Source organism: Salmo salar, chromosome 16 (assembly GCF_965601325.2).
Source record: "Salmo salar chromosome 16, fSalSal1, whole genome shotgun sequence".
NCBI lineage: Eukaryota > Metazoa > Chordata > Actinopteri > Salmoniformes > Salmonidae > Salmo > Salmo salar.
The window spans coordinates 92,702,501-92,719,769 of record NC_138306.1 but is presented as its reverse complement, the minus strand read 5'-3'; the positions used below and the strand labels follow the sequence as shown (position 1 = coordinate 92,719,769).

Genomic DNA, 17,269 nt, shown 5'->3' with positions numbered 1-17,269 from the left:
GCTCCTCCTCCAGCAGTAACCAGAATGAATCTAGTCTGCCTGTACAGTCAGTCAGGGACCCCAGGACCACAGTAAGGTCAGGGACCCCAGGACCACAGTAAGGTCAGGGACTCCAGGACCACAGTAAGGTCAGGGACTCCAGGACCACAGTAAGGTCAGGGACCCCAGGACCACAGTAAGGTCAGGGACCCCAGGACCACAGTAAGGTCAGGGACCCCAGGACCACAGTAAGGTCAGGGACTCCAGGACCACAGTAAGGTCAGGGACTCCAGGACCACAGTAAGGTCAGGGACTCCAGGACCACAGTAAGGTCAGGGACTCCAGGACCACAGTAAGGTCAGGGACTCAAGGACCACAGTAAGGTCAGGGACCCCAGGACCACAGTAAGGTCAGGGACCCCAGGACCACAGTAAGGTCAGGGACCCCTGGACCACAGTAAGGTCAGGGACCCCTGGACCACAGTAAGGTCAGGGACTCCAGGACCACAGTAAGGTCAGGGACCCCTGGACCACAGTAAGGTCAGGGACCCCTGGACCACAGTAAGGTCAGGGACCCCAGGACCACAGTAAGGTCAGGGACCCCAGGACCACAGTAAGGTCAGGGACCCCAGGACCACAGTAAGGTCAGGGACTCCAGGACCACAGTAAGGTCAGGGACTCCAGGACCACAGTAAGGTCAGGGACTCCAGGACCACAGTAAGGTCAGGGACTCCAGGACCACAGTAAGGTCAGGGACCCCAGGACCACAGTAAGGTCAGGGACCCCAGGACCACAGTAAGGTCAGGGACTCCAGGACCACAGTAAGGTCAGGGACTCCAGGACCACAGTAAGGTCAGGGACTCCAGGACCACAGTAAGGTCAGGGACTCCAGGACCACAGTAAGGTCAGGGACTCCAGGACCACAGTAAGGTCAGGGACTCCAGGACCACAGTAAGGTCAGGGACTCCCAGGGACCACAGTAAGGTCAGGGACCCCAGGACCACAGTAAGGTCAGGGACCCCAGGACCACAGTAAGGTCAGGGACCCCAGGACCACAGTAAGGTCAGGGACTCCAGGACCACAGTAAGGTCAGGGACTCCAGGACCACAGTAAGGTCAGGGACTCCAGGACCACAGTAAGGTCAGGGACTCCAGGACCACAGTAAGGTCAGGGACTCAAGGACCACAGTAAGGTCAGGGACCCCAGGACCACAGTAAGGTCAGGGACCCCAGGACCACAGTAAGGTCAGGGACCCCTGGACCACAGTAAGGTCAGGGACTCCAGGACCACAGTAAGGTCAGGGACTCCAGGACCACAGTAAGGTCAGGGACCCCTGGACCACAGTAAGGTCAGGGACCCCAGGACCACAGTAAGGTCAGGGACTCCAGGACCACAGTAAGGTCAGGGACCCCAGGACCACAGTAAGGTCAGGGACTCCAGGACCACAGTAAGGTCAGGGACTCCAGGACCACAGTAAGGTCAGGGACTCCAGGACCACAGTAAGGTCAGGGACTCCAGGACCACAGTAAGGTCAGGGACTCCAGGACCACAGTAAGGTCAGGGACCCCAGGACCACAGTAAGGTCAGGGACCCCAGGACCACAGTAAGGTCAGGGACCCCAGGACCACAGTAAGGTCAGGGACTCCAGGACCACAGTAAGGTCAGGGACTCCAGGACCACAGTAAGGTCAGGGACTCCAGGACCACAGTAAGGTCAGGGACTCCAGGACCACAGTAAGGTCAGGGACCCCAGGACCACAGTAAGGTCAGGGACTCCAGGACCACAGTAAGGTCAGGGACCCCAGGACCACAGTAAGGTCAGGGACTCCAGGACCACAGTAAGGTCAGGGACTCCAGGACCACAGTAAGGTCAGGGACCCCAGGACCACAGTAAGGTCAGGGACTCCAGGACCACAGTAAGGTCAGGGACTCCAGGACCAGTATGAAAACAGCTCTGACATTGTGCTGTCCTGGTTTAATGCGGAGTTACTGTACTGCCACTTTCATTTTTTTTCCTTATTTTATATGTTTTTATTCCATCTAATCCATTTCAGGCTCTTTTCTTAATTTTATATTTGTATCTAAATCCATTTCAGGCTCTCTATTAATTTTTCTTCAGGCGACGCTTCCCCTGTGTTGTTCCATGTTGATGTATGTCAGTTTGTCACAGCTTCACTAACACCTGTTATTAACCTTCAGCCTTGATGTGTCTAACAACAGCTTCACTAACACCTGTTATTAACCATCAGCCTTGATGTGTCTAACAACAGCTTCACTAACACCTGTTATTAACCTTCAGCCTTGATGTGTCTAACAACAACTTCACTAACACCTGTTATTAACCATCAGCCTTGATGTGTCTAACAACAGCTTCACCAACACCTGTTATTAACCTTCAGCCTTGATGTGTCTAACAACAGCTTCACTAACACCTGTTATTAACCATCAGCCTTGATGTGTCTAACAACAGCTTCACTAACACCTGTTATTAACCTTCAGCCTTGATGTGTCTAACAACAGCTTCACTAACACCTGTTATTAACCTTCAGCCTTGATGTGTCTAACAACAGCTTCACTAACACCTGTTATTAACCTTCAGCCTTGATGTGTCTAACAACAGCTTCACTAACACCTGTTATTAACCTTCAGCCTTGATGTGTCTAACAACAGCTTCACTAACACCTGTTATTAACCATCAGCCTTGATGTGTCTAACAACAGCTTCACTAACACCTGTTATTAACCTTCAGCCTTGATGTGTCTAACAACAGCTTCACTAACACCTGTTATTAACCTTCAGCCTTGATGTGTCTAACAACAGCTTCACTAACACCTGTTATTAACCTTCAGCCTTGATGTGTCTAACAACAGCTTCACTAACACCTGTTATTAACCATCAGCCTTGATGTGTCTAACAACAGCTTCACTAACACCTGTTATTAACCATCAGCCTTGATGTGTCTAACAACAGCTTCACTAACACCTGTTATTAACCATCAGCCTTGATGTGTCTAACAACAGCTTCACTAACACCTGTTATTAACCTTCAGCCTTGATGTGTCTAACAACAGCTTCGTCTGTCAGTAGGTCCGTGACCTTGTTTTATTGACAACATGTTGGTCTTTATTGACTTGCCTGTCTTCTCCCTGTCGGTGTGCTCCCCAGCTGGACAGGTTTGCCAGTATCCGTATCCCGGGCAGTAAGAAAGAGCGTCCTCACCTCCCCCACGTCAAACACTCCTCCTCGTCTGAACGGTCCTCCTCCGCTGACTTTGAGGACCTGTCCTCCAAGATCACCTCAGAAAAGGAGATACTGGGCCTCTTCGAGAAGATGATGGTAGGTGATGGATGGATAAGGTGTCTGTCTGTCTGTCTGTCTGTCTGTCTCTCTGTCTCTGTCTCTCTCTCTGTCTCTGTCTCTGTCTCTCTCTCTGTCTCTCTCTCTCTCTCGCTCTGTCTCTGTCTCTGTCTCTCTCTCTGTCTCTCTCTCTGTCTCTCTCTCTGTCTCTCTCTCTGTCTCTCTCTCTGTCTCTGTCTCTCTCTCTCTCTCTCTCTCTCTCTCTCTCTCTCTCTCTCTCTCTCTCTCTCTGTCTCTCTCTCTGTCTCTCTCTCTGTCTCTCTCTCTCTGTCTCTCTCTCTGTCTCTCTCTCTGTCTCTCTCTCTGTCTCTCTCTCTGTCTCTCTCTCTGTCTCTCTCTCTGTCTCTCTCTCTCTCTCTCTCTCTCTGTCTCTCTCTGTGTGTAGTTGAGAATATGATGGTATGGTATGTTATCATGCTGCAGGGCATTTTCTCAGAGTCAGACATACTGACAGTTTCACATTGAAAATACATACCGGTACATCCTCTGTTCTGACCGTCCTCAGGGAGGTGTTATGGGGGATACAGGCTGGAGTCAATAGTGGAACACAGTCTGTCAGTTTCTTTTAAATGGGATCCATTTTTTCTCTTTGGTTGTAATTCCACAGGTCACAGTTTTCACTACGGGATGAGAGGACATTTAGGATTGTGGTATTTCAACATGGCAGCACGTTTTACATCAGCTTGTTATTAAACGCTTGTATGCTCCGCTACGTCTCTGAAGCTTCCTGGTTCTGCAGACAGACACAGTTCCATTTTCTGTACAAGGTGACTTGTATGGTGGTTTTTATACCTTTCCTCTCTTCAAAAGAAGAGACATTTCATTCAAAAGAACATCCAATTATAGTGACAACATCTCTTGGTTTGGTCCTCCATTTTGTTGCTGTACTCCAATAAACCTCCCGTGATAAAGTTTTCAAAAACCCCCAAACTGGGGTCTTTGCAGCTTCATGGTCATGCAGACAGTTACATTAGTTAGTCAGGGAAACGACAAAGGTGTTCATTCTACAGACTCGGTTACGGTGCCTTCGACATTTTCTTTCCATCTTTCACTTTGAAAAGTAGAGAATATCCCATCAGACCATCCAATGGACAGAACCCCTCTTCATCCATTTTGTTGTCTTCAAAAGAACATCCAATTATAAAGTTTCATAAAGATGTCTGTTTTTTTTTTCACTCCCTGACCTCTTGACCTCTCACCTAGTGTTCCGGTTGGGGGGGGGGATTTAAAACGCTCGTCTCCCTCGGCAACGGAACTGTTGGCGTTGCGTTCCAAATGGAATCCTATTTCCTGTAAGGTTTTAGTGTTCTATGACCCATAGGGCTCTGGTCACAAGTAGGGCACTACGTAGGGAATAGGGTGCCATTGGAGTCAAATCCTGAAAGATAATGTCACCCAGGATGACCTGGTTTGTGTGGTGGCTCTGTCTGCTGCTGCCTTTTGAAGATTGAGTTGCTCAAATGGGTTGAGTCCTAAATAGCAACTTTAATATAGCGCACTACTTTAGACTTTTGAGAAGTAGTGTGCATGTAGGGAATAGGGTGCCATTTGGGAAGCACCCTTGGTGGCTCAACCCAGAAACACAACCCAACCAAGCTGCACTGCTTCTTGACACAATGTCCACAACAATGTCCACTTAACCCGGAAGCCAGCCGCACCAAGGCGCCCGGCCCGCCACAGGAGTCGCGAGAACACGATGGGACAAGGACATCCCTGCCGGTAGTGACTCACACAGCTCTGCCACGGAGAGGTGACGGGGACAACGCCGATAATTAATGTCCTGCCCGTTCCTCCACATGACTGTGATCTGGTTTAAAAAGACCACAGGTTTCAGTGGAAGCAGAGTGTAACACTTGAATCCCTCAGACAGTGTTGGCTAAATGAAGGCTGGATGCCGTTTTGCCAGTGAAGAGATGGACCTATTGATTCCATAAGGAAAGGCTTTCAAGGCCAGTTACAGAACAGCCCACTTTCCATTGACTCGTCAGTTGCTTTCTCTAGAGGCCATGATAAGCTGACCTCGTCCCACAGCGACACCGTCGTGTAGGCTAACTTTCATCTTTAGACACACACACACACACACACACACACACACACACACGTCTACGTTTCGTCTTCAGAGCTCCGTGTCTCCTAACCTCGCTAGCTGACATGGATATAGTTTAATCCTTCGTCTCTTTCTCACCTCTACCTCTCCTCCTCATCCTCCTCTCTTCTAAAACAAAGTTTGTCCTTCCTCTCTTCTTAATCTATCCAATCCCAGCCTAGTGCTTTCTATTAGAGAATGATGGGACCGTTGCCCATGGAGACCAGACATTACACAGGAGGAAGCGCCGTAACAATTCTGATGACACGCTGTTGAAAGAGAGCTGGACTGTGTGTGTGTGTGACACTGTGTGTGTGTGTGTGTGACACTGTGTGTGTGTGTGTGTGTGACACTGTGTGTGTGTGTGTGTGTAGCAAGGTTATTATAGTAAAGAAAAACAAAAGATAATGAAAAAATATAAATAAATTAACAAACAACTGAAACCATCTTTGACTCCAAAACGAAACAAAAATTAAAACCATGAATTCTGTTCCGTTCTAGTTGTCGATGAGGTGTTCATGCATTTTATTTTCCTAATTAGGTTTAAGTTTCTGAATCTGCCAGGTCACATCGAGGTTGATTTTTATAATTTAAAAAGGGAGACTCAGCGAGCAGCACCTCAGATATTGACTAGTAAGGATAAAGTGTCGGATTGCAGAGGAGTGAAGTCCAGGGGAGGTGAATCTGCCACGGTAGATTTCCAACTGCAAGGCTCAGATCAACATGGCAGTGTTGCCGTTGTTTATCAAATCTTTTCTTAATAATGTCGGATATAAACGTGTTTATATCACACACTCGCATATTGAAATCATTATTTATACGTTTTACAATTAATTAGAGCGCCTGAAATATCATATTTATGTGGAAACGTCTGCTGTTACACATCACAGCAAATTGGTTCCTGTTTGTCGTGTCTTTGGTCACGTTCTCCTGGGTCAAACAAAAACAGCCTGTTGATTGGTTGACCGTAATGCCTCAAACAAAAACAGCCTGTTGATTGGTTGACCGTAATGCCTCAAACAAAAACAGCCTGATGATTGGTGGACAATAGAGCCTCAAACAAAAACAGCCTGATGATTGGTGGACAATAGAGCCTCAAACAAAAACAGCCTGATGATTGGTGGACAATAGAGCCTCAAACAAAAACAGCCTGATGATTGGTGGACAATAGAGCCTCAAACAAAAACAGCCTGTTGATTGGTGGACAATAGAGCTTCCCACAATGCAGGCGATGGCTGCAAGATGAAGAAACCTTGCAGTCGATTGTAGTCAACTTCATAACCTTTGATCACATGATTTCTGTTAAAGTTTCATGCAGTCGACATTTAGGCGCAAGTCAGGACGTTTTGGATACCCAGAATGCAACACACTTTGAAAGGCGGTAACAAAAGTGAAACCGCCCGACCGCGTCCATTGAGATGAGCACGATGCAAGACTTTGTTCTCTCACAGAGTCTCTGCTGTAATGTATCTCTCACACAGAGTCTCTGCTGTAATGTATCTCTCACACAGAGTCTCTGCTGTAATGTATCTCTCACACAGAGTATCTGCTGTAATGTATCTCTCACACAGAGTCTCTGCTGTAATGTATCTCTCACACAGAGTCTCTGCTGTAATGTATCTCTCACACAGAGTCTCTGCTGTAATGTATCTCTCACACAGAGTCTCTGCTGTAATGTATCTCTCACACAGAGTCTCTGCTGTAATGTATCTCTCACACAGAGTCTCTGCTGTAATGTATCTCTCACACAGAGTCTCTGCTGTAATGTATCTCTCACACAGAGTCTCTGCTGTAATGTATCTCTCACACAGAGTCTCTGCTGTAATGTATCTCTCACACAGAGTCTCTGCTGTAATGTATCTCTCACACAGAGTCTCTGCTGTAATGTATCTCTCACACAGAGTCTCTGCTGTAATGTATCTCTCACACAGAGTATCTGCTGTAATGTATCTCTCACACAGAGTCTCTGCTGTAATGTATCTCTCACACAGAGTCTCTGCTGTAATGTATCTCTCACACAGAGTCTCTGCTGTAATGTATCTCTCACACAGAGTCTCTGCTGTAATGTATCTCTCACACAGAGTCTCTGCTGTAATGTATCTCTCACACAGAGTCTCTGCTGTAATGTATCTCTCACACAGAGTCTCTGCTGTAATGTATCTCTCACACAGAGTCTCTGCTGTAATGTATCTCTCACACAGAGTCTCTGCTGTAATGTATCTCTCACACAGAGTCTCTGCTGTAATGTATCTCTCACACAGAGTCTCTGCTGTAACGTGGAAGCTACCTTACCAAAACAGCAGGAGGTTTAGCCTCGTGCTTCAGCGCTCCTGGTCGTTGTGGAAGTTTACCCACTACTACTGCATCTACATCATCTCTCTGTCTTCCTGTATGTGTTACCGCAACATTTTTCATTTTTCACGCAGAAAATTAAAGATGAAACACAGAAAAATATCTTGCTGCATTTTGTAAACGCAGAGAGATAATTGTTCACCTGTCTGATTCACGCCTGCCTGACTGGACTCATCCATTGTGGAGGCCTGTCTCAGTGGACTCATCCATTGTGGAGGCCTGTCTCAGTGGACTCATCCATTGTGGAGGCCTGTCTCAGTGGACTCATCCATTGTGGAGGCCTGTCTCAGTGGACTCATCCATTGTGGAGGCCTGTCTTAGTGGACTCATCCATTGTGGAGGCCTGTCTCAGTGGACTGAACCATTGTGGAGGCCTGTCTCAGTGGACTCATCCATTGTGGAGGCCTGTCTCAGTGGACTCATCCATTGTGGAGGCCTGTCTCAGTGGACTGAACCATTGTGGAGGCCTGTCTCAGTGGACTCATCCATTGTAGAGGCCTGTCTTATTATTACAGTCTTACTGTTGTCATTGTAGGAGTGGACACTTTATTTGCAGAGCGCATAACCTAGGTTACACTTCATTCCATTTACCAGTTGTCACTTTATTCACTGACTTCTGTTTGGAGCTCCTGTCAATGTTGAGGAAGGATCTGCACTCATAGAAGTAGGTCTATAGACTACCTGGCCCTGATTACTCATAGAAGTAGGTCTATAGACTACCTGGCCCTGATTACACATAGAAGTAGGTCTATAGACTACCTGGCCCTGATTACTCATAGAAGTAGGTCTATAGACTACCTGGCCTGATTACACATAGAAGTAGGTCTATAGACTACCTGGCCCTGATTACTCATAGAAGTAGGTCTATAGACTACCTGGACCTGATTACACATAGAAGTAGGTCTATAGACTACCTGGACCTGATTACACATAGAAGTAGGTCTATAGACAACCTGGCCCTGATTACACATAGAAGTAGGTCTATAGACTACCTGGCCCTGATTACACATAGCAGTAGGTCTATAGACTACCTGGCCCTGATTACACATAGAAGTAGGTCTATAGACTACCTGGCCCTGATTACACATAGAAGTAGGTCTATAGACTACCTGGCCCTGATTACACATAGAAGTAGGTCTATAAATGTGTCCATTTGGGGATCTGATTAGTATTTCTGATTGTCTTAACTCACCATCACTGTGGAGCTTCTCAAAGTAGTTTTTTTCTTCATCTCAAAACAGCAAGTAAACAAAGTCTGTTTTAAATATATTGAGAATTACAATATATCCTCAACATAGCCCACTTAAAATACCTTTCCAGCTCACTCTCTTTCCATAACCACTCAGAGTGAAAGGGGGAAAACATAATGCTCTGATCCGGTGGAAACCATCAAATAATTCTACCTGATTACTTGTTATCCGTTACCCAAATGGTCTACAGCTATGTCTGTCTGTATGGAGCTCACTTGAGGGAGAAACTCTTGAGGGCCCACAATATTCTATACAATGTAGCAAGTTAGCTAGTATGAGCTTCAGACCAGACACAATATAATAGTTGATAATGTTTCAAGGAGCTTCAGACCAGACACAAGATAATAGTTGATAATGTTTCAAGGAGCTTCAGACCAGACACAATATAATAGTTGATCATGTTTCAAGGAGCTTCAGACCAGACACAAGATAATAGTTGATAATGTTTCAAGGAGCTTCAGACCAGACACAATATAATAGTTGATAATGTTTCAAGGAGCTTCAGACCAGACACAAGATAATAGTTGATAATGTTTCAAGGAGCTTCAGACCAGACACAAGATAATAGTTGATAATGTTTCAAGGAGCTTCAGACCAGACACAATATAATAGTTGATAATGTTTCAAGGAGCTTCAGACCAGACACAATATAATAGTTGATAATGTTTCAAGGAGCTTCAGACCAGACACAATATAATAGTTGATAATGTTTCAAGGAGCTTCAGACCAGACACAATATAATAGTTGATAATGTTTCAAGGAGCTTCAGACCAGACACAAGATAATAGTTGATAATGTTTCAAGGAGCTTCAGACCAGACACAAGATAATAGTTGATAATGTTTCAAGGAGCTTCAGACCAGACACAAGATAATAGTTGATAATGTTTCAAGGAGCTTCAGACCAGACACAATATAATAGTTGATAATGTTTCAAGGAGCTTCAGACCAGACACAAGATAATAGTTGATAATGTTTCAAGGAGCTTCAGACCAGACACAATATAATAGTTGATCATGTTTCAAGGAGCTTCAGACCAGACACAAGATAATAGTTGATAATGTTTCAAGGAGCTTCAGACCAGACACAATATAATAGTTGATCATGTTTCAAGTTCCTTGCAGACAGGCATTGAGTAGCCAATGTGATTTATAGGATATTTCTTTTTATCAGGATATTTTCTACCTGCAGGCTGCAATGTTTTTAATCTGTAGGCTTTACGTCGGCTATTTCTACGTATTTTGGCAGTAGAAGTTCCTTCTAGATTTGTTATTTGGATATAATTTTGATCGACCACATGACATTGATTTTGAGACATGAAGACTTTTTATTATAAATGAAATAAAATGGTTCCATGAAAATGTTTGTATTAAGATCATAACTGGCAACGCAGATCAGTAGAAATGGTCGGATAACTTGGATAACACTCCAAATGGGAAAGGTTGCCGACCGCTGGTGTAGCCTGTTACCGGCAACTTCAGGAGCCTAATGGCAGAATCTGTGAAGGCCTGCAGCAGCAGCAGCAGCAGCGGAGGAGGAGGGTCAGGAACATGTTTTTCCTTCTGGTTAGGCTATATTGATCTCTGGCTCCCTCTTGAGTCATTTGTGTCCATTTTGTGTAAGTGCTTAAAGCATCAGACATGCTCAGTATCAATATACAGTTGACACACAGGGTACGTCTATATATGGAAAAATACACGTTTAAACATTTCGACCAATCGATTGGTCTAAAGATCAGATGACTCTAGGTCGATCAAGATTGTTGTTGTTGTTGGGGACAGCCCTAAGTTGCACTCCCCTGATCAATCTGAAGCAATAACGCACTGACTTTCACTATGAAATGCAAGAAAAATGGTTTTAAAACTACGATATTTTTTCATGGTCTGCATTTAAAAAAATGCTGATTTCTGAAACTGTACAATCCGTAAATGGTTTCTAGCCTCCCACACACAGGCTTAATTCTGTCCGTGAAACTGAAACTAAATAATATACAATTAAAATATAAATGTTTGTAATTTTGGGAATTGTCCATAATATATCTGCATGATAGTTTCACAGTATCTCGCTAGTGTTGTGCTTGGCTGTGAAATTTGCCTATTAATTTCTCCCTCTGGACCGGCAGCTGTTGTCAAAAAGGGAAAGCTGTTTTGACTGTGGCCGTGTTATCTCCAGTGGAAATTCGGTCAAGTGGCCAATGTAGAAATCGCTAGGTCATTAGACTGTTTGCTCAGTTTCAGTTTGTGAGAAAACGAGCACTGAAAGGTGCAGGGAATCATTGTACCATCTAAATCAGGAAAAATATTGTTTTTACTGCTGTTTGAAGTTGGTGGACCAACAGTGAAAGCCTCAAGCGTGAGTCTCCACCATATTACGGGGAAATGGGATGTGGCGGGGGGGGGGGGGCGAGTCTCCATGTTATGAGGAAATAGGATGCAGGTGTGGGGAGGGGGCGAGTCTCCATGTTACGAGGAAATGGGATACAGGTGTGGGGGGGGGGCGAGTCTCCATGTTACGAGGAAATGGGATACAGGTGTGGGGGGGGGGCGAGTCTCCATGTTATGAGGAAATAGGATGCAGGTGTGGGGAGGGGGCGAGTCTCCATGTTATGAGGAAATGGGATGCAGGTGTGGGGGGGGGGCGAGTCTCCATGTTACAGGGAAATGGGATGCAGGTGTGGGGGGGGGCGAGTCTCCATGTTACGAGGAAATGGGATACAGGTGTGGGGGGGGGCGAGTCTCCATGTTACGGGGAAATGGGATGCTGGTGGGGGAGGGGGCGAGTCTCCATGTTACGGGGAAATGGGATACAGGTGTGGGGGGGGGCGAGTCTCCATGTTACGGGGAAATGGGATGCATGTGTGGGGGGGGGCGAGTCTCCATGTTACGGGGAAATGGGATGCTGGTGGGGGAGGGGGCGAGTCTCCATGTTACGGGGAAATGGGATGCTGGTGGGGGGGGGGGGCGAGTCTCCATGTTATGAGGAAATGGGATGCAGGTGTGTGGGGGGGGGGCGAGTCTCCATGTTATGAGGAAATGGGATGCAGGTGTGGGGGGGGGGGCGAGTCTCCATGTTATGAGGAAATGGGATGCAGGTGTGGGGGGGGGGCGAGTCTCCATGTTATGAGGAAATGGGATGCAGGTGTGGGGGGGGGGCGAGTCTCCATGTTATGAGGAAATGGGATGCAGGTGTGGGGGGGGGGCGAGTCTCCATGTTATGAGGAAATAGGATGCAGGTGTGGGGGGGGGGCGAGTCTCCATGTTACAGGGAAATGGGATGCAGGTGTGGGGGGGGGCGAGTCTCCATGTTACGGGGAAATGGGATGCAGGTGTGGGGGGGGGCGAGTCTCCATGTTATGGGGAAATGGGATGCTGGTGGGGGGGGGGCGAGTCTCCATGTTACGGGGAAATGGGATGCTGGTGGGGGAGGGGGCGAGTCTCCATGTTATGAGGAAATGGGATGCTGGTGGGGGAGGGGGCGAGTCTCCATGTTACGGGGAAATGGGATGCTGGTGGGGGAGGGGGGTGAGTCTCCATGTTATGGGGCAATGGGATGCTGGTGGGGGAGGGGGCGAGTCTCCATGTTACGGGGAAATGGGATGCTGGTGGGGGAGGGGGGCGAGTCTCCATGTTACGGGGAAATGGGATGCTGGTGGGGGAGGGGGCGAGTCTCCATGTTACGGGGAAATGGGATGCAGGTGGGGGAGGGGGCGAGTCTCCATGTTACGGGGAAATGGGATGCTGGTGGGGGAGGGGGCGAGTCTCCATGTTACGGGGAAATGGGATGCTGGTGGGGGAGGGGGGCGAGTTTCCATGTTACGGGGAAATGGGATGCTGGTGGGGGGGGGGGGATTTGTTTTGAACACAAGCTAGTGCTGTTGCAATTCACCTAGTTTCCACATAGAAGAGACATTCTAGGTGCAGCACTTTTAAACTAAATAATTACTACTAAATACATCTGTGTATCTCAAAAATGACACTTAACTGAATTTCAATTAAAAAAAACTTAAAATGAATAGAAATAACAACCAATATTTAAGGAGAGGTGTATCTATAAATCTTTGAATTACAGTTTAATATTTTATTAACGTTTATGATGAGTATTTCTATAAATTGATGTGCTCATTCACCGGAAGTTTTGGGAGGCAAAACATTTCTGAACATTACACGCCAATGTAAAATGTTTTTTGGGGATATAAATATGAACTTTATCAAGCAAAACATACATGTATTGTGTAACATGAAGTCCTATGAGTGCCATCTGATGAAGATCATCAAAGGTTAGTGATTAATTTTAGCTGTATTTCTGGTTTTTGTGACGCCTCTCCTTGCTTGGAAAATGGCAGTGTGGTTTTTCTTGTCAAGGTGATGTCCTAACGTAATCTAATGCAATGCTTTTGCCGTACAGCCTTTTTGAAATCGGACAATGTGGTTGGATTAAGGAGAAGTGTGTCTTTAAAATGGGATATAATAGTTGTATGTTAGAGAAATTTGAATTATGAGATTTTTGTTGTTTTGAATTTGGCGCCCTGCTATTTCACTGGCTGTTGAATAGTGTGTCCCGCAGGTGGGACGGTCACGTCCCACATACCCCAGAGAGGTTAATGCAACCCAAAAAGCTTTACAGCGAAAGCACACTGCAGTAATCTGAGTACAGCGCTCAGACACGAAACCAAACCCGCCATTTTGTGGAGTCAATAAAACTCCGAAATAATATTAATATACACTGCTCAAAAAAATAAAGGGAACACTAAAATAACACATCCTAGATCTGAATGAATGAAATAATCTTATTAAATACTTTTTTTCTTTACATAGTTGAATGTGCTGACAACAAAATCACACAAAAATAATCAATGGAAATCCAATTTATCAACCCATGGAGGTCTGGATTTGGAGTCACACTCAAAATTAAAGTGGAAAACCACACTACAGGCTGATCCAACTTTGATGTAATGTCCTTAAAATAAGTCAAAATGAGGCTCAGTAGTGTGTGTGGCCTCCACGTGCCTGTATGACCTCCCTACAATGCCTGGGCATGCTCCTGATGAGGTGGTGGATGGTCTCCTGAGGGATCTCCTCCCAGACCTGGACTAAAGCATCCGCCAACTCCTGGACAGTCTGTGGTGCAACGTGGCGTTGGTGGATGGAGCGAGACATGATGTCCCAGATGTGCTCAATTGGATTCAGGTCTGGGGAACGGGCGGGCCAGTCCATAGCATCAATGCCTTCCTCTTGCAGGAACTGCTGACACATTCCAGCCACATGAGGTCTAGCATTGTCTTGCATTAGGAGGAACCCAGGGCCAACCGCACCAGCATATGGTCTCACAAGGGGTCTGAGGATCTCATCTCGGTACCTAATGGCAGTCAGGCTACCTCTGGCGAGCACATGGAGGGCTGTGCGGCCCCCCAAAGAAATGCAACCTCACACCATGACTGACCCACCGCCAAACCGGTCATGCTGGAGGATGTTGCAGGCAGCAGAACGTTCTCCACGGCGTCTCCAGACTGTCACGTCTGTCACATGTGCTCAGTGTGAACCTGCTTTCATCTGTGAAGAGCACAGGGCGCCAGTGGCGAATTTGCCAATCTTGGTGTTCTCTGGCAAATGCCAAACGTCCTGCACGGTGTTGGGCTGTAAGCACAACCCCCACCTGTGGACGTCGGGCCCTCATACCACCCTCATGGAGTCTGTTTCTGACCGTTTGAGCAGACACATGCACATTTGTGGCCTGCTGGAGGTCATATTGCAGGGCTCTGGCAGTGCTCCTCCTGCTCCTCCTTGCACAAAGGCGGAGGTAGCGGTCCTGCTGCTGGGTTGTTGCCCTCCTACGGCCTCCTCCACGTCTCCTGATGTACTGGCCTGTCTCCTGGTAGCGCCTCCATGCTCTGGACACTACGCTGACAGACACAGCAAGCCTTCTTGCCACAGCTCACATTGATGTACCATCCTGGATGAGCTGCACTACCTGAGCCGCTTGTGTGGGTTGTAGACTCCGTCTCATGCTACCACTAGAGTGAAAGCACCGCCAGCATTCAAAAGTGACCAAAACATCAGCCAGGAAGCATAGGAACTGAGAAGTGGTCTGTGGTTACCACCTGCAGAACCACTCCTTTATTGGGGGTGTCTTGCTAATTGCCTATAATTTCCACCTGTTGTCTATTCCATTTGCACAACAGCATGTGAAATTTATTGTCAATCAGTGTTGCTTCCTAAGTGGACAGTTTGATTTCACAGAAGTGTGATTGACTTGGAGTTACATTGTGTTGTTTAAGTGTTCCCTTTATTTTTTTGAGCAGTATATATTCACTTACCTTTGATCTTCATCAGAATGCACTCCCAGGAATCCCAGGTCCACAATAAATGTTTGTTTTGTTCGATAAAGTCCATCATTTATGTCCAAATACCTCCTTTTTGTTTGCGCGCTCAGTCCACTACTCCAAATGCAGGAAGTGCGCAAAAATGTCACGACTAAAAGACAAAAAAAACCTCTATTTACGTTCGTAGAAATATGTCAAACGATGTATAGCATCAATCTTTAGGATGTTTTTAACATAAATGTTAAGTACTATTCCAACCGGACAATTCCAATGTCTTCAGAAAAGAAAATGAACACAGCTCACACTCACGTGAGGGCGCGCCTCTGAGCTCATGGAATTTCCTCACTCATCTGACTCCAGGCCCTCTTGTTCGCTTCAAATTCACAGTAGAAGCATGAAACGGCGTTCTAAAGACATCTAGAGACATTACAGAGATCAGAGAGCACTACTTTAGACCAGAGCACTATGGCACCCTATTCCCTATATAGTGCACTACTTTAGACCCTATTCCCTATGTAGTGCACTACTTCAGACCAGAGCCCGATGGGGCGCTATATAGGGAACACGCTGCCATTTTGGGATGCAGTATGGATCTCTCTTCTCTTTTCACGCTGGCTGTTTCCATAAAGTCCAATCACGTTTCCATTTTATACGGAATGACTTTCTTTTGACTTCCTGAAGGATGGGACAAATGGAACAACAAGTGGTCTGTCTGTCAGACGGACACCCACAGAGATCCTGTTAAATAAGGATTTCATATGGAATTCTACGGTTATACCTCCGCGACGCTCTTTTTGAAAAGATAAAGGCAATTAATGATATGACCTTTTAATTCGTGCTTACAGCTAGTTCATTAACTACACTCAGGTGTTAGGTTTTAATCCAATATGCTTTTTAAAGTGGGAAGATGAATGAAATGTCAAGACAATTTTGTTGAACCTTTTTTAAAGCCTGTGGATTTCCCAGTAATAACTGAGAGGTTTTTCTAGCTAAAGAGATCAACATGGAGATGTTTACACCAGATGTACAGGGTGGATCCTACTCAGGGCTCTAACATGGAGATGTTTACACCAGATGTACAGGGTGGATCCTACTCAGGGCTCTAACATGGAGATGTTTACACCAGATGTACAGGGTGGATCCTACTCAGGGCTCTAACATGGAGATGTTTACACCAGATGTACAGGGTGGATCCTACTCAGGGCTCTAACATGGAGATGTTTACACCAGATGTACAGGGTGGATCCTACTCAGGGCTCTAACATGGAGATGTTTACACCAGATGTACAGGGTGGATCCTACTCAGGGCTCTAACATGGAGATGTTTACACCAGATGTACAGGGTGGATCCTACTCAGGGCTCTAACATGGAGATGTTTACACCAGATGTACAGGGTGGATCCTACTCAGGGCTCTAAGATGGAGATGTCTACACCAGATGTACAGGGTGGATGCGACTCAGGGCTACAACATGGCCTTTAATGTTTCACCAGTTCAGCTCTGTTACTGGGAGACCACTGCTCAGAGTGGGCTTCAACTATTAAACCTGCCTAATGTATATTTATCTCTCCCTCTCTCTACACCTCTCTCTCTCTACACCTCTCTCTCTCTCTACACCTCTCTCTCTCTCTACACCTCTCTCTCTCTCTACACCTCTCTCTCTCTGTTTCTTTCTCTGTTTCTCTCTCTCTCCCAGGAGGATATGAACCTGAATGAGGACAAGAAGGCTCCTCTGAGAGAGAAAGATCTGACCACCAAGAGAGAGATGGTTATCCAGTACATCGTTACAGCCTCCAAAACAGTAGGTGGAGAATTACTGTTCATAATGTGGTGGGAAACTGAGGCTTGTAGTGGCGTGGGGCTGGGGGGACAGTGGCGTGGGGCTGGGGGGACAGTGGCGTGGGGCTGGGGGGACAGTGGCGTGGGGCTGG

At 46.5% G+C, this 17,269-nt stretch overlaps 1 protein-coding gene across 1 annotated transcript in view; it reads left to right on the top strand.

Annotated features, from left to right (window-relative positions):
- Positions 1 to 17,269, top strand: part of LOC106574944 (protein diaphanous homolog 3) — a 676,792-nt gene that overhangs the window by 60,044 nt on the left and 599,479 nt on the right. The window contains exons 3-4 of the mRNA XM_082963180.1: positions 3,142 to 3,312; positions 17,035 to 17,139. Coding sequence (XP_082819306.1) covers positions 3,142 to 3,312; positions 17,035 to 17,139 — 276 coding nt within the window. The remainder of the gene's footprint in view (positions 1 to 3,141; positions 3,313 to 17,034; positions 17,140 to 17,269) is intronic.